This window comes from Vipera ursinii (assembly GCF_947247035.1).
Source record: "Vipera ursinii genome assembly, chromosome: Z".
Lineage (NCBI taxonomy): Eukaryota > Metazoa > Chordata > Lepidosauria > Squamata > Viperidae > Vipera > Vipera ursinii.
This window is the reverse complement of record NC_139517.1, coordinates 108,049,769-108,067,642: the sequence shown is the minus strand read 5'-3', so window position 1 is coordinate 108,067,642 and position 17,874 is coordinate 108,049,769. Positions and strand designations below refer to the sequence as shown.

Sequence of the window (17,874 nt, the reverse complement as noted above, 5' to 3'; positions counted from 1 at the left end):
TTTTAATAAGCCATTATAAAATGGCATTAGCACCTGACATGATCTTGATTCTCTCTGTTAATGCAGCCTAGGACTGGGCAATGTGGCTTGATCCCAGAAGTGGATGCTATTTTCTGGTCAGCCTTGTTGAATTGTGGGAGCTCTGTAAATGGCAACTACTTCTGGGATCACACCCGGTTGCATAACTTTGCTCTGTTTCTCTAATTCAAGTTTTGGAAAGCACTGTGTTGTGTCCGAGCTCATGTTAAGTAAGCAGAACAAGCCTATTCGTTCTGGGGCCATGTGGCACAATCCCAAAACTGCTCATCATTTTTAGAGTAACCACAATTCAATACAGCTGACCAGAAAACAGTGGCTATTTCTGGGATCTCACCACGCAAGCCAAGAATGGAGTAGCCACCCTCCTTTCCTAGCCCAAGCTCTGGAGATTTTCAAAAAGTAAATGAAGAGGGTGTGGGACCTGATGGGATAGGAAGCACGCCCACTGGGACCCAGGGTAGGGAAGGAGAGGCAATAAGCAGGGGGACTACTGCAGTGTCCCTATAGTCAGTTGTAAGAATGAATCACTGTGGGGTGCAGCAGTGGCTGTAACTTTGGAACTGGGATGTAAGTAGCTTTTGGAAGGTCTGCAACCGATAAGCGACCAGTCGTAAGTTAAGAACTAACTGTATGTTGAATTATTTTCAATATATCACTTATACCTTGCCAGTATTGTGACCCCCGAGATGAGATCTGTACCCACCCATTTGACCTTCTGAAAATGCTTGAAGACCTGCCTCTGCCAACTGCCCTGGTTCCCCATTGGGGGCATGTCATTACGGAGATGGTTAATGGACTAAGATAAGATCCCAAACTCCTCACCATTGCATCTAGCTCCTTTCCTTCCCATCTTTGTCATTTTCTAAATCAATTTTAGTGTTAATATTTACTGTTTTGATCTTTTATTTTAGTAAACCACCTACAGTTGCCTCTACATAAGATGGGTGGCATTTAAGTTTAATAAATAAAATATAATATTAGAATATTTTTGCTTAGGATTCAGTGAATCAATCAGTGGAACAATAAATAAAAGTTTGCATGTACTAATATTGTTGTCAAACTCTTTAGTTTTTGTTACTGTCAGAATTGAACAAAATACCATTTATTTACTTGAGGATGCCAAAAATAACTTTTACATTGCCAAAGGGAATAAATAACACTAATTATATGGCCAAAATATAGTTTGAAAATGTATAATGTCGGTACAGATCAGTAACCATGTGATTCTTATGTCAGATTTTCTTTTCTCATTTAGAATTATTTTCAGTGGTCTGTGTGAAAATTGTGAAATTAACTTACTTAGATTTCTTATCTGCCAGGTATTCCTTGAACCCTGTTCTCAGGTTTTGTCCTGTCAGCAAGTAGAAGTAGAACCAATTTCAGCAGATGATTGGGAAATACTGGTAATTAAAGAGTTTTTTTTAAATATATAATACATATTTTCCCTCTTATCTGTTTCACATTAACTAAACATGCATTTTTATTTGATAAGGCCATTTTTGTGCATGCATTTTGTTGCAGTCTTCTCAACCAGGATCAGATTTTTTTTAACACTCTGTAAAATGATTATAGGAGCTGCATGCACTGTCCCTCGAAAGGCATCTTCTTGATCAAATTCGAATAGTATTTCCAAAAGGTGTCTTCCCAGTGTGGGTTGAGCAACATACTTGTATCTATATACGAATTGGTAAGTGGTTATGCAAGACTTTTATCAGAATAAGAGAGACAATTATAACTTAAGTGTTTATATTAACATTTCCATTTTTAATTTTAGTTGCTCTAAAACCCCCAGCTCTTTATGGAAGACTTGAAGCTTGCACAGAGCTTCTTGTATCTCCTAAATTACGGCAGTGTGAAGACAGTTCTGCCATGTTGCCTTCCCTGAAAGACGACATTATGCAGGATGATGTCCCTGAAACTGAATTAAAACCAAGGAACAGAAATGAGGAACCACACTCCAAAGAAACAAATAGGCAACTTCAGCAGGATCAGCCAAGTGCAAAGGGACCACTGAGTGGAAATATTTTCCCAAACATTTGGAATTTACTTGGGAACATTTTTTTTTATAATTCTGAAAAGAAACACGAGCCTTCTGGTGGTATTGATGAAATGAACACTGCTAAAAATCATCTGTTAAATTTGATTCAGGTGGATTCTGTTTTTAGAGTATGTCAGAGGCAGCTTCCCAGCATGAAAAATATGCTGGAAACATGTACATTTCAGGAATGCAACACTGTCTTTGTTTTTCCATGGAATGAAGTATTTCCTGTTTTAGAAGCTAATACTCAAGTTTCTTATGGGAAAATTAGTAAACTGCTTTCTCCAAAACAGCAGATGCAAGAGTTAAAGTATCATCTAACATCAAAGAAAGAGAAACACTTTTCTAATACAGAAGACCAAAAGCAATGTACGAGTAAGAGTCAAGAATCTAATGAGTTTTCTATTGTGAAAATAATATGGAATGGATTTGAGGATCTAAAGGATGCCATAATGTTCAATAACAATGTGGAACAACTACATGTTGGAAGAATTTGGGTTAGTGAAATTTATGAAGGATACAGGAAAAATCATTACATTAGACTCATTAGCATTTAAAATCAATTTTTGATGTGTTGTTGATTAACATTAGAGAATTAAAATATTTTACCTAAAAACCAAGCTGTATTAAATTATAGTGCTTATTCAGAAAAATGTGCTTATAGTGACTGCTAGACAGCAATCTCCAAACTATAATACTTAAGTAGTATTTTTATATTTAGTGAGCATTCTATCCTAATCCAACTTTAAATAAAATAAATTCAAATAATTTCAATTTTAAAATGCTAATTTAGTTTACTTTATTTACTTAAAATATTTATGTACCTTCCTAAATCAAGTTTATAAAGTGGATTAAAGTAGCAAAACAAAAATTAGTGTATTTTTCATTTGATTTTCTGCTGCAAAAATAGGGTTATAAGTTAATATTATTGCCATAAATAATGTGAGAGCCAGTTTGGTCTAGTGGTTAAAGCACAAGGCTAGAAAAGCAGGAGGATGTGAGTTCAAGTCTTACCTTAGTCATGAAAGCCAGATGGGTGAACTTGGACCAGTCATTCTCCCTCAACCCAATCTACCTCACAGGGCTGATGTTGAGAAAAAAGGAGGAAGCTGTGCTTGGATATGTTTGAGTTATTTGTGAAAATAATAAAGGGGATACAAATAATTAAACGAAAATTAAATCAATAAATTGATGGTGAAAAATAAAATGCAAGGAATCCCCTTTTTCCTTGAGAGAATTGAGAAAGCTGTTAACATTTTAATTACAATTATAGTCTTTGAATAGGTTTGAAATCTTAAGTTGCCTTAATTTATTTTTTTCTCAAATTTCTGTATCAACCATCTCACCTAAGCGATTCTACACAAACTTCACTGTGACTGCCTCTTATGAAATATTAAGGTTTTTCTATATTAGAGAAGGAACTGTTTACGAACTGTTTATTTTGTATTTCAGATACCTGAGTGGTTGAGAAAGAAGCTAGATATAGAAATCCATGCTGCTGTCAGAATCACATCAATCAGCTCAGATCCTAAAATTCCAACCTCTCTTAGACTACAGCCTGAACGGACTTTGGTGAGTTTGACCTAATTACTTGATAAACTGCTTCCAGTTATCTTATTGTCTACTTGCAGATTTTGCTTCAACTCTCCTCACAGGCCTATCTGTGCTCTGTTGGCTACCTTGCAAACAGCACACCATGGCAGCAGTGATGGTGCCAGTGGTTCTGGGGCTGAAGTAGAAACCTGGGACCTTCAGCAGCCAGCTGCTACCGTCCCTAGGCCTCTATTGCAGCTCCAGCACCACCACGCCCACCCAGGAATGTCACCTCAAATCCTGCACCTATAGCTAGCCACCTCAGCATTGCCTCAAAACCTTCCAAGTCATTGCAGAAAGTGCCTGCATGATTTGGAGAAAGGCACACAAAATTTGGAAAAACAGCATTCTCATGAGGTTTTGGAGGATCTCCAAAGCATCTAAGAAGGGGACATGTGGCATTAGGGAGAAAAACTGTCATACCTAGGGCCAGGCCAGACATGCTTTATCAGCATTGGAAGATGATGGCAGAAGTCATCATAGGGCAATGGAGCACAGGGCAGCAGGGGCAGCTGAGTCCTTGCGTTGTGGAGATGGAGTGGCCAGGGCTTGAGGTAGCATGGGGCTTGAGGTAACATTACCTAGTGGTGCTGGCGGCTGAAGTAGACGCCCAGGGACAGTGGTTATTGCTGAAGGCCCTGGGCCTCTCCTTCAGCCCTAGTTCTGTTGCCAACACCATCACCAAAGAATGCCGCTCTGCAGGGCGGCCAATAAATGGGGAGGAGATGGGGGTGGGGTGGGAGGAGTTGAAGCAACCCTGTGGTCATAAATGTGAGCAGAAAAGTGCCTGAATATTGATCACATGACTGTTGTATCAGTTGTAACTTTGAAGACTGGGCATCATTATGATTCATTCAGTGTTTGTTTGTTTGTTTGTTTGTTTGTTTGTTTGTTTTTGGGACTTATATGCCGCTCTATCTCCCGAAGGATTCAGGGCGGCTAACAACAATAAAATACAATAATACAAAAGTTAAAAAGAAATTAAATTAATGGCCCCAGTAGAATAAATTAAAATCAAAATTAAGTTAAAAATTAAAAACATAATTAAAATCCCTGTCAGTCCACGTCAGCCTGATGGAAAAGGAGTGTTTTGAGGCTGTGGCGAAAGGACCGGAGATCCGGGGCCATCTGAAGCTCAAGGGGGAGTTGGTTCCATAGGGCTGGCGCTCCCACAGAGAAGGCCCTCCCCCGGGGGTCGCCAGCCGACATTGTCTAGCCGACGGCACCCTGTTGCCATGACTTCAAACAGTCGCTGAATAAATGATCATTAAATGAGGGCTACCTGTAATTATATTTTTTCTATTAATTTCTGATAATTCAAATGTTTCCTTGGTAATTATATTTTTCCAGCAACCTCATTCACATTCAGTCTCAAATTATTCAAAGATAATATCTTTATTATGAGCCATCAAGTTAATGTAATGGATTAAATCTCCCTAGAAGTTGTAATTTTTTAATGAATTCTTTTTTCCAAAGTTTTTCCAAATGAGTATTTGTATATTATTATTTATAAGCCTAATTTACTGAACAATCATAAATAAATGGCTTACACTCCAAAAGTGCTTCATGGGCACAGAAAGCTCTTGGCTTTCCAAAGATTCTTCAGTTGCTATCTGTTTCTGCTTTCACCCTCCATGATCCATCTCACAAGTTGCCCACATTTCTTCAATTCCTACTAACAATTCTGTAGTGTGGTAAAGAGAGTTTTGTTGATTTTTTTTTATTTAAAAGGAGCATGGCAGGAATTCTGCCAGTATAACTATGCTCCCAAATATTTAATTCAACAATGTTGGTAGAAACCGGTATGTTTAGTTTAGTTCATAAGCTGTATTTTATTTTTTTAGACTGTATTTTCCTACAATTCTGACTAATATCCGTTTGTTTAAAGCTATTAAGTCATTGTCCATTTTTTGGATCTACATTGCAATTGGTACCTTGGAAAAACCCACGGGTTTTATATTCTTCTACAATGCTGACTAATATCCGTTTGTTTAAAGCTATTAAGTCATTGGTCCATTTTTTGGATCTACAATGCAATTGGTACCTTCGAAAAACCCAAGGGTTTTATATTCTTTAGTTTCCAAAACAAGCACTTAGAATAAAATTGATGGGATGCTTGGATTGATTGAAGACTTACTCGAGGTTGATAGAAACGTAATGCCAATATGCCTGAAATTGTCATTTTGTATAAAAGGCGTAAACCCTACCAAATTTATATACTTTTTTCCCCAAAAACATCACAGTTCCTTAGAAGATAAGAAAAATGAGATCAACTTGTGGGATAGTGTTGTGATTACTGGTAACCCGTCAGCTAATAGGCAACAGAATGAAAAAAGCTCCTCATAAAAATCTTTTTTATTAGAAAAAATATTACTGAATTAAAGTCCTCATCCTTTTTCATTTTAGAATAAAGGAATAAGTGAAGAAGACATTAAAAATGCATTTAAGTTGTGGCTAGAGGATTACATTAGGCTTCCTTTGATCACAGCAGAAACAAGCTATCTACAATTAGCACTTAATTTTGGTAAGCAAAACTCAGCTACAGTTGTAACTATTGAATGTTGCAGGGTTTTCCCTATACATCCATTTTAAAAGATTTAGCCAATTACAATTGGATTTCAGGTAGTTTATCTACATCTAATATATTAGATTAATAATTAATCTTGCCATAAGTATTTTTTGATAATTTATAAAAAGTTGCAATATTGCAAAGGAAATGGGTAATGTTTTATTTATTTGATAGTAGCATATCCAATCTGAGCTAACTATAAAGAACCTTTCCCTCTGCTCTGTTTGGAGACCTCTGATGACACAATGAAACTCATTGTTATACTAACTAGATTTACAAAGTTAAATATGTCATATTTGTATTGAATAATAATCAGATTAATGCTCATTGTATTTTGGAAGGCCTGGAAGACTTTGTCCTCAGTATAGTCACTTCTGACACCGAAGAAGAGAAAGCTAAAAATGCTTTTATCCTGAGCCCTAGCTTGCTGCAGAAGGCAAATATACAAGTAAATATAACTAATTTTGACAGTTAATAATTTAAAATATTGATGCCATTTACTTAAGATTATTGTTTGTATCTGGTTTTCTTGATATTTTCTTAATATAAGCAATAAGAAAAATTAAATGATAATAAATTTCACTATTTAGAAATTTGCAATACATTATTTATTTATTTATTTTATTTATTTTAATCCCATTTCTCCGAAGACTCAGGGCGGCTTACAATTTAAGCACAAACCAATGTGCTTAGCAATAGCCTTCATTCTATGTATATGCCTGCTTATTAGGGATTTCGGGGGGCCCCAAGCGGCATATACATAGAATGAAGGCTACTGCTAAGCTTGTAAGCCGCCCTGAGTCTTCGGAGAAGGGCGGGATATAAATGGAATTAAAATAAAAATAAAATAAAAATAATATTTGAAGAGAATTGTGGTTGCAAAACAAGCTCTTATATTTGAATTTGCTGTTTCTGACTCCATAGTTGTGTAATTAGTAGCAGGTAAAACGTGATGTTATAACCTGAAGAGTTGAAGTTTTGAAATACAAGGAAATGTGAACCTTATTTTAAATGCAGTATTGTAATTTGAGGTATGCACGTCATTGTTTAAGTGCCTATTGTTATTTAAATGCATCAGTCCATATAAACAAGAAACAAAATTATCCTGGGCAAATTGTGCTCCAGTTCTGAACTTCAGATCTCTTTTACATCGTGGGTGAGACCAACATTTTCAGTTCTTTTTTTAAATAAAGAACATTAAAGCATAATGTGTGTGAAGTCTTAGAGCTTAGTATTTCAGTCTTAATACTTTCCCTTAACTGAATCACTTTTTCTTACTTCATGGGAGTTAATAACAAAATGTATGCTTTATATCTTCCATTTTTATAGGTGCCTCCGAACAAAAATAAGCTCCAAAATTGGTCCTACCCACTTTGTGTTGTTTTTATAACACTGATCACAGCTCCCCATTAATTGTTCAAAAAACCATTCTTGAAATAAAAAATATGCCTGTCCACAAAATAAGATGCCTGTTTTTATGTTATATTACATGCTTCTAAAGTTGGATAATTGCTATTTTTTATTTTTTAAATAATCATATTCATTATGACTTCTCCAGGATATTACTTCTGACTGATCAGAAATAAGCCTTAGTGAACTTAATAGGACTTACATCAGTATAAATGTGGCTTCTCCTTTATCACTTTTCCTGCCCCTAACAGTATATTCTTTCTGCAGATTTTGTTACATCCTATGCCTCCAGGATCCAGTGGTAGTAACTTCCAATCTTGTTGTGAACAGCCTTTGCCATGGCTCAGTCTAAATTGCTTAGGGTGAGTCATTTTAATAACAACACAAAGGAAAGAAATGAATGATGAATAGATGATTTTTTAATGTTCATTGTGCATTCATTGTGCATAATGTTCACCATCTTCATTTTCAGAAACATCCTAAGTGTAAACATACCATGTTGGACTGCTTTATATAGTATTCTGAAAACACTGGGCTTTTATTTAATACGTAACTTGATTAGGGTGAGATGGTAATTCTCAATTTTGTTCTTTGCAGAGGAGTGGATAACATTGGATTATCATCTTTGAAACACATATCACATAGCTTTTTGATACATCCCTTGTCTCAAAAACTAGCTCCCTTTTGTGCTGGACTATGCAGTGGGAGTATCCTAATTACTGGAGCAAAGGTAAATAGGCTTTCAATTTCTCTTAGCATGCAGGACATTTTCATTTTATTTGTCTTTTTATGTCAGGCAGTAATGAAATTATTTCAGTTTGCTTCTTCTAAAGGAGTTTTTATAGAGTTCTTTGACTTGCCTTCATGAGGACTCTTAAATATCGATGTATAACAAAGATATTTCTTTGCTGCATTTAGTATCATGCAGCTTTCTATATATGCCAGTAAAGAATAGGGGAAAGTTTTAAAATCTCTTCTAGAACCATGAAACAGGTAGTAAATATATAGATGATGATGGATCTTGCATAACTTGGGTTGTGTAAACTCTGCCTGTTCTCATGGATCTGAAATTTCATTAAATTCATATGATTCCAAGGTTTTCTTAGGAACCAGAGTAGATTTTACTGTGACACAGGGAATGCAAACATGAGGTGTTGAATTTGCATTACATAGAAATATAAAAGCAGATCTTCTCAGTCCATAAAACAGTTGCTGATCTGGTTCCTTCAAATGAGGGAATGGCAAATAATAAGAAATTATAAGATAAAGTAAGCTGAGCTTAGTTCCTACAGATAGCTGCTTAGGTGTCAAGGGAGAATCCCAGAACAGAGCACTCTGAAATCTCTTTGGAACAAGATGATCCCCATTTGACTAGTTGCCAGAGTCTTTAATTGGTAATAAACTGAGTAGTTACAGTCATTAATTTGATAAAAGCATTGATACAAAGCATAGGAAAATAAAACAGCTGAAATGATATATAATAACATAAGATATTTGAGTTCAATACTGCCACTGCTTAATCAAGCAGATATTTTGCAGGTGGCTGAAGGAATTATAGATTTCTGGACTTATTGAATTTACTCATTTTATCAGTTTATATTAAATTATTAGAACGTATTTTCTAAGAGAAAATTGCCAATTATAACAGACAGTAGTTTCCATAATTTTCAGTATGAAGTAGTTTCAACCCAATTTTCTGTTACAGGGAAGTGGCAAATCGACATTAGCAAAGGCCATTTGCAAAGAAGCATTTGATAAATTTGATAGTCACTTGGAAGTGATTGATTGTAAAGCTTTAAGAGGTAATGATTGCGTTTCTCTTTTCTGTATCTTTTTCAGTGATGGGATTTAGCTGGTTCATAACAGTTCAGCAGAACCGTTACCTACTTTCTCTTGAGTTCGGCAAACCAATTGTTAAAATGGCACTTGAAAAAAAGCGGAGTTTGTGTGCGCATCTCCTTCGCACTAGCCCCGCCTCCGCCATGCTCTCCACAGGCACCGGCCTGAGGCAGCATGGCGATTGGTTGGTGGACAAGCCACAAATGGGGATTCACCATCCATTAAACCCTGCCACTGCCAAAGTGGATTCTGGGCTGCAGTGTGTGCTGCAGTGGAGAGACGGCAAGTGGAACAGCCAGCGCGAGGGAAGGAGGAGCGAAGAGAAGAAAGAGGAAAAGCAGCTGAGTGAGAAGCGCCGCTGAAAACAGCGGAGTCTGTGTGCCTGCCTGCCACATGTTCACCCCGCATTAGCCATGCTCTCCACAGTGCTCTGCAACTGATCTGAGGCATGGAGAGCACATCTTATGGGTGAGTATGTAGCAGGTGCACACACAGACTGCTGTTTTCGGCAGTGCTTCAGTGCCTGGCTGGCCAGGACAGCCCCACTTCTCAGGCGCTTTTTTTCTTTTTCTCCCCACTCTTCTTTCCCTCATGCCAGCTGCTCCACTTCCAGTCTCTCCATTGCAGCCTGGGATCAACTTTGGCAAACTTTTGTGAGACTGCACATGTCAGTGGAGGAATGTGATGGAGGAATGCATAGGGGGAGAGGATCTGCCAAGCACCTTGGTAGAGGCTTTGGTGGGTGCAACATGGCTCAGCCAAAAGCGGCCGCAGAACAAGTGGGGTGGGGTGGGACAGATCCCCCCTCGCCTGCCCATCCACCGTCTTCCCTTTCATTCCCCTCTGATCCCTCTTCGCAGCTCTGCCCACACAGCCACCAAAGTGGCAGGTGGAGTGCCAGAATCAGAAAGTGCCTGCTTTCCAGCTCTGTTGTATTTCTCTGCTGCCACGGAGTTGGAGAGCTTGCCCTACCCACCACCTGTTCTGTTCCAGCCTACGACTGGCCTTGTTTGAATGTCAGGGACAAACCCGTTTTATAATCAACAGGCTGGAAAAAACCCAACCAAATTTATTTACAAAGAGTTCAAACAAAAATTAAATGAAAAGTTCAAACAAGACTTAAACCAAAAGGTTAAACAAGAGTTAAACAAGAATAACAGACCAGGACTCTAGCAGAAGATCTTCAAACGGTTGCCTTCAGCAACCAGCACCTCCCACACATTCCCCTTTTATCAGCAGTCCCAAGGCGTGGCTTCTCATTGCCTTCTCCCGAGTTGCCTCATTGCTTTCCTCTGTTCTGTTCTGCTAGATTGCCTCCTGCTCCTAGTGTCCCTGAACAGAGCCATCTGTGGATTGTCTTCTTCCAATCCCTCATGCTCACACGGCTGAGTCTGAGGAGGAACAAGATGGGAGGGGCCAGGCTGAGAGATCTGCAGTGCATCAGAACCTTCCTCTGACACCAAAGGCTCTCCAAACCCCTCCTCCTCCTCCTCTTCAGAATCATCCGACTCAGCTGCCGGAACCACAGGCTGACACTGAATCACAACACCACCTCCAAGATGCCCTCCCTTCCCAAAGCATTTCTATGCTAACCTTTCCAACTCTGACGTGGAACTCTGTCGCGTTCCTCCACTGCTGTGGGTAGTCCCAGAAACAAAAGAAATTTGTGGGACTAAAAAAAAAATTAAAATCAATCAATTCAAACTTCTTGTGAGAAAAAAAAAAGATCACAGCCGCAGAGGAACGCAACAGAGGAACACATCAGAGCTGGAAAGAAGGTTAGCATAGAAATGCTTTGGGAAGAGAGGGCATCTGGGCAGTGGTAGGTGAGGCAAGCTCTCTAGCTCCACAACGACAGAGAAATGCGATGGAGCTGGAAAGCAGGTGCTTTCCGGTTGCAGCCCTCCACCTGCTGCTTTGGTGGCTGTGTGGGCAGAGCTACCAAGAGGGCCAGGTGGCCGAAGGCACCAGCAGTCTGGCCCGGAAGGGGAGTGAAAGGGCAAACCCCCTAAGGGCACCAGGCGCTGAAACGGGCCTGTCGCTTTCTAGCAGCTACCCACGCCTGCCAGAGGGAAGGCCAGCATCTACCGGTACCGGCACTTACGGTAAACATGGCAGCTTTAGCATGGAAGGGGCAACTGGCATGGGCACTACACGGAGGACATTGGCTTGTTTCAGCACCCTCCCTGATCTTTCGGCACTCTGCCGGCACTTTGACCTTAGGTTGCCGCCACATGCACAAGCCATGCCCTGCCCCCCACGTGCTCACCACCTGCTATAATGTAAGATATCCCCTGAAAATAAGATCTAATGGATCTTTTGGTCAAATATATATATATATATATACACGTGTGTGTGTGTGTGTGTGTTTGTGTGTGTGTGTGTGTATATATATATATATGTATACATAGATAGAGAACTAAAGAGCCTCTTGTTGCGGGTGAAGAAGGAAAGTGCAAAAGTTGGGTTGAAACTAAACATTAAGAAAACCAAGATCATGGCATCCGGCCCTCTCAATTCCTGGCAAATAGATGGGGAAGAAATGGAGGTAGTGACAGATTTTATTTTCCTGGGCTCCAAGATCACTGCAGATGGGGACTGTAGCCAAGAAATTAAAAGACGCTTGCTCCTGGGGAGGAAAGCCATGGCAAATCTAGACAGCATGCTAAAAAGAAGAGACATCGCCCTGCCAACAAAAGTGCATATAGTCAAGGCTATGGTCCTCCCAGTTGCAATGTATGGCAGTGAAAGTTGGACCATAAGAAATTCTGAGCACCAAAAAATTGAGACCTTTGAACTATGGTGCTGGAGAAGACTCCTGCGAGTCCCTTGGACTGCAAGGCGATCAAACCAGTCAGTCCTAGAGGAGATCAACCCTGACTGCTCTTTAGAAGGCCAGATCCTGAAGTTGAAACTCAAATACTTTGGCCACCTAATGAGAAGGAAGGACTCACTGGAGAAGAACCTAATGCTGGGAAAGGTTGAGGGCAACAGAAGAAAGGGACGACAGAGAAGGAGGTGGCTGGATGGAGTCACTGAAGCAGTAGGCGTGAGCTTTAATGGACTCCAGAAGATGGTAGAGGACAGGAAGGCCTGGAGGAACATTGTCCATGGGGTCGTGATGGGTCGGACAGGACTTCGCAGCTAACAACAACATAGATAGAGAGATAGAGAGATGATAGAGAGATAGAGATAGAGATAGAGTCTTATCCAGTCTTATTTTTGGGAAAACATGGTAACAATCTAGTTTTGTGTACCTCTTTTATTGTTCTTATTTAAATATTAAATACATGAAATAATAAACTACTTTTCATATCGGTTTTTTATACTTAAAATGGTTATTAGGGCAGAGAACTGGTGGTTAAATTATTTGAATCCCACCACTGATCTTTTCCTACACACTGTAGTATATAGGAAATAGCGTTTGTTCAACTTAACAGTTCTTAAGAAAGAAATATATTAAACCATATGATTTTAACCAGAGTTCAGGTCTTCTGTCCGAATTATGATTTAATGTTTATATTTTGCCCTATTATAATGAATAGGTATTTGTAAGTGAGCGGTATTAACACTTGTGGATATAACCAAAACTGAAACAGAGTTACATAAGCATACATTGATAACTGCATTGAATTGGAAGCTGGTCCATGTTTTTTTCTATCACTGACAATGCATAACATTTCAGGGAAGAGATTAGAAAGTATACAGAAGAAGCTGGAAGAAGACTTCCTAGAGGCAGCATGGAGACAGCCATCTATCATTCTGTTAGATGATCTTGATCATATAATGGGTGTTCCCCTTGCTCCAGAACATGAGAACAGTCCTAAAGCAGTCCAGAGCACTTGTCTTGCTCATGGTAAATAACTTGGGTTTTTTTTAATTGTGCTGTTAAAAATATTCAAGTATATTAGCATTTTTCTATCTGATTCTAAATGTCTTCCTTAGTTAAATCAAAATGTGTTGCTTATTCCTTTAGGAAATAAGCAACTTCTGGAACTATATTCATTGACTGCATATGTTATGGGATAAAGCTGCAATTCATATCCACCAAATTTTATTGTAATTACTAGTTTCTTTTCCTGATATGCTGTAGTTTCAGCCCTGAACTAATGTGTCTGCATACCTAAACACCCCTAACTTTTTTATATTTCATATGAACTAGTAATGCAATTTTCAACTATTTATTTATTATGTTTACTTCACACCTGACATTCAGGAGAATATTCATAGTGGTGCTGGACTACCAGAATCCAGATATAACCAAAACTGGTTATTTGGTTAGTGTGAACTAGGTGGCAAAATTGTATACCAACTATAACCGACCATCAGCTTTTACATGTTCTGAAAGGGAAGTGCCATAACCAGAACTTTAGCTCTGTTATAAAACTAGTTCTCAACTTAACAACTGTTCATTCAGCAACGGTTCAAAATTAAAATAATGCAGAATAAAGGGATTTACAACCCCCTACCTATACATATGGCTGTTACAGCGCCCCCATGGTCACATAATGGCAATCTAGGTTCTTGGCAATCTGTTCACACTTCAAATGAGTTGCTAAGCCCTGTGCAAACATGTGATCACCATTTGCAATCTTCTCTTCTGGGTTTCCTCAGAAAGTCAACAAGGAAGCCGCCAGAGACAGTTACAAGCCTTTGCCACAGGACTGTCTCTGGTTCCTGGGGCTGGCTGAAAAAGATCCGTCAAGCCCCATTTTGAGATGGACCTTTTTCGGCCAGCTTCTAAGAGCAGAAGGACTGTCTGCTAGATTGATTGTGCCTGACATATGTGGCGGAGTCCCTCTAAGTGCCCTCCCTCCCAAAGACTCTGGGTTAAAAAAAAAGGCTATCCACTTTTCAGAAATAAGTATGAGAATGAAGAAGGGAAGGGAAGAGAAGGAGAGGAGAAGAGAAAAGAGAGAATAGGAATAGGATATTTTATTTGGCCAAGTGTGATTAGACATGCAAGAAATTTGTCTCCAGTGCAGAAGCTATTGAGTTACTAAACATTGCATTAAATGGCTTTCTAGCCAGAGAGCTAGAAAATGTAGAATTTCTAAAGGCTAGAAAGACTATGGCACAGAGCGGAGGGGAACTGCCTGTCTCTCCCCTCCCTGCCTGGACTAGGCTAGATCCATGGGAGATCTTTTTCTTCCAAACACTTTGAGAGCAGAATGCTGCTTGTAAGGTAGAAGGGCATGGTCCCTCCATCAGGCAGTGCTATTAATGGGGTTGAGCAAAGAAGTCCCCCTGCGAAACAATCCTTCTGTTCTCAAATGTTGACTTCAAAAGTCCATGGTGAGACCCAAGAGGGATTTTAATCCAGAGTGTGTGCTTCGTGGCACTTCAAACTCCCCACACTTCCAGGGCTCCATGCTAAGATCTTGCTTAGTTTTTGCAGTGGATTTTCCAGATACTGTATTTGAGAGCATCCGGGCTGCCTGTCAGATGGACCCCACCCCACGTGGGTCAGAGTCCCTCTATAAAGCAGCCCTCTCACTCTCAGATGCTGGTTGGCAAAGCCCCCCCCTCCTCTTTCAGAATGGTCCCTTATGCTAGCTTCCCAGGAAATCCAGTCTTTCTGAAGCAGAAATGATAATTTAGTTCCCTTATGGGTTGAAATGCATGAGTAGTGTTAATAATGTGTTTGCATCTGGATGCAAATGATACCAAGGTTAGGAAGTCAAGGTGCACACATTTAACAACTGGAGACACAATGTTAAGGTATAATCCCAAGTGTAAGGATAAGATATTCCTTTTTCTCATAATCAGAATGTTTTTGGCCAATGAAAGGAAGCTTGAATCTTTAGAATCCAAGCTCCATTTCTCCAGCCCAGTGGAGGAATTCCCTTCCCTTTAGACAGGCAGCTCTTTCCCTCTGTCTATTTAATGACCTACACAGTTGCTTAGCAACCACACCTGGGACAGCCAAGATAGTGAGCAAGGCAATCACATGGGTACTTTGTTTAACGACTGTCCTGATTTGCAACTGTAATAGACTGTCTCCATTATAGTTTTAAATTGAGGACTACTATAATTGATATAGAAGGGACGCGGTGGCTCAGTGGGTTAGGACGCTGAACTTGTCGATCGGAAGGTCAGCAGTTTGGCGGGTCGAATCCCGAGTGCCGCGTAGCAGAGTGAGTGCCTGTTACTCGTCCCAGCTTCTGCCCACCTAGCAGTTCGAAAGCACGTAAAAATGCAAGTAGAAAAATAGGGACCACTACGGTGGGAAGGTAACAGCGTTCCATGCTAGTCATGCCAGCCACATGACCACGGAGACGTCCTCGGACAAGCGCTGGCTCTTCAGCTATGAAACGGAGATGAGCACTGGCCCCTAGAGTCAGAAACGAGTAGCACGCATGTGCGGGGGAACCTTTACCTTTACCTTATAATTGATATGCTATATTGTATCCATACTTGACAACATAATAAATGCACAAAATTTAATGGCATTTCTTTATGGTGCAAAATTAAAATACTGTACAGGTTGTAGGTACATGAGACAAATGTCCATTAGAAACAAACAGATTACATAGTTTCAAAGCCAGAGGTCTTTTTATGGAACAAGCAGTGAACTTTTTAAGAAGTTCTTGTGAAAAAAATTAATGGTCATATAAATTCTGTATTATATATTTGATTGCATAAAAGTTGAACTTTTTTTAAAATTCTAGTTCTGAAAGAAATGATAAAAGAAGTTACTTCCATGCCCAGTTTGATTGCACTTATTGCCACGAGTCTGTCTGAGCAGTCCCTACATTCTTCCATCATTTCTACTCAAGGAATTCATATATTTCAGTGTTTCCAACATATTCAAGTTCCAACTCAGGTAAAAACCATAATGCAGCTTGATTCAGAAGTTATTTAAAACCACAGAATCTTATTCTGATTAATTTTGCTTGAAATTTAAAATACGATATATGAAATGCTTAGAGTTGCATTTTTATCAATTTCCAAATTTAGTTCTTATACTTACGTTTAAAATTGATGCTGTTTGTCTTTGTTGTGCTTCAGTTTTTTGTAGCTGGCATAGAGATAAAATTGAAGCTTTAAGGAGCTTCCTGGCTAAAATTGCTGTGTTTTTTTTCAGGGGCAAAGATATGAAATACTTGAGTCCATAATAAAAAACAAATTTGATTTCAGTTTAGAGAGATTCTGTGATCTTGATCTCCATCAAATTGCAAAAGAAACAGAAGGATTTGTAGCTCGAGATTTTACATTGTTAATTGATCGTGCCATCCATTCATGTATCCTTAGGAGGGGAACTTGTAAAAAAGAAGGTATGTGATGGTTTTATTCTAATATACTTTAAAACATTTAAAGGATTTTGTAATGCAAAGCCATTAAATATAGAAAATAAAGGGTAAGAGGGTTTTTCTTTCTTCTATTCAGTTGTGTCTGATTTTTGGAGACTGTCTGGACAAGTCCCAGCATTTTTCTTGGGAAGTTTAAGAATTAAAATAATGTAATATTGCATTCATATGTTTATTGAAGGCATAAATACAAAGATATTGGATCCTTTCACAAATGGATCCTTTGGCTGAACTGCTGGAGCAGTCACTCTTTACAATCATAGTCATTTACACCTTGCAGATAAATTGTAGGGTAAGGAAGGGGTTCTTAAATTTTGTAGAGCATTAACCATCCAACATAATAAATAAAGTTGTCTGAACCCTGATTAAGGAAACTGTTGGCTTTGCTCTGACATGGCCTCAAATGCAAGAGCTATTGAAAGAAAATCCCAGCATCGGTATCCCATTCATAGCCCTATCCGTTGCCAATAGCTCAGTCAAGGCTGTCCATGTTCAGGTGGAATTGTGACTCTACCCAAATTTGCTTCAAATCATTTAGGTGATCACAATCCACAATTTAGGATAAGCCATTAGACTAGTTAAAAATTTCATGGTATGAGATATTCAGAAATACTTTGTGTGTGGCTTAATATTCCAATGACATGTTCTTCTCTGTTTCAATAGATTTGGTTCTATCAACTTTAGATTTCCAAAAAGCTATACAAGGTTTCACCCCAATATCTTTGAGAAACATTAACCTCCATAAACCTCAGAATTTGGGCTGGGATAAAATTGGTGGTCTTAAAGAAATACAGCAAATACTTAGAGATACCATCCAGTTACCTGCAAAGGTATTTTTGTGTCTGTGTTTTTGTAATCCAAGACAATGTATCATTCTATTTTGTCTGTGAAGAATGACAAAGATTTCTGAAATCTCTAGCTTAAGAAACATCTGTTTCATAACCTAAAAAGGGCATGGGTATGTATATGTTGCATAAATAACTGGTAATTATTGGGCTAGTTTATAATACACATTAAATCACATTGAAGTAAATGCAAAAACATCATCAGTGGAAAGCACTGTTATATTTTTGTTA

General features: G+C 38.9%; 1 protein-coding gene across 5 annotated transcripts in view; it reads left to right on the top strand.

Moving 5' to 3' along the window:
* Nucleotides 1-17,874, top strand: part of PEX1 (peroxisomal biogenesis factor 1) — a 41,202-nt gene that overhangs the window by 4,945 nt on the left and 18,383 nt on the right. For 4 of the 5 annotated variants that reach the window (XM_083378576.1, XM_083378578.1, XM_083378575.1 and 1 more), the window contains exons 3-15: nt 1,359-1,442; nt 1,612-1,726; nt 1,814-2,574; nt 3,530-3,649; nt 6,077-6,194; nt 6,581-6,687; nt 7,917-8,011; nt 8,247-8,379; nt 9,355-9,451; nt 13,174-13,344; nt 16,160-16,314; nt 16,576-16,765; nt 17,462-17,628. In XM_083378576.1, coding sequence (XP_083234702.1) covers nt 1,359-1,442; nt 1,612-1,726; nt 1,814-2,574; nt 3,530-3,649; nt 6,077-6,194; nt 6,581-6,687; nt 7,917-8,011; nt 8,247-8,379; nt 9,355-9,451; nt 13,174-13,344; nt 16,160-16,314; nt 16,576-16,765; nt 17,462-17,628 — 2,313 coding nt within the window. The remainder of the gene's footprint in view (nt 1-1,358; nt 1,443-1,611; nt 1,727-1,813; nt 2,575-3,529; nt 3,650-6,076; nt 6,195-6,580; nt 6,688-7,916; nt 8,012-8,246; nt 8,380-9,354; nt 9,452-13,173; nt 13,345-16,159; nt 16,315-16,575; nt 16,766-17,461; nt 17,629-17,874) is intronic. The other variant, XM_083378579.1, reaches the window with a different exon arrangement.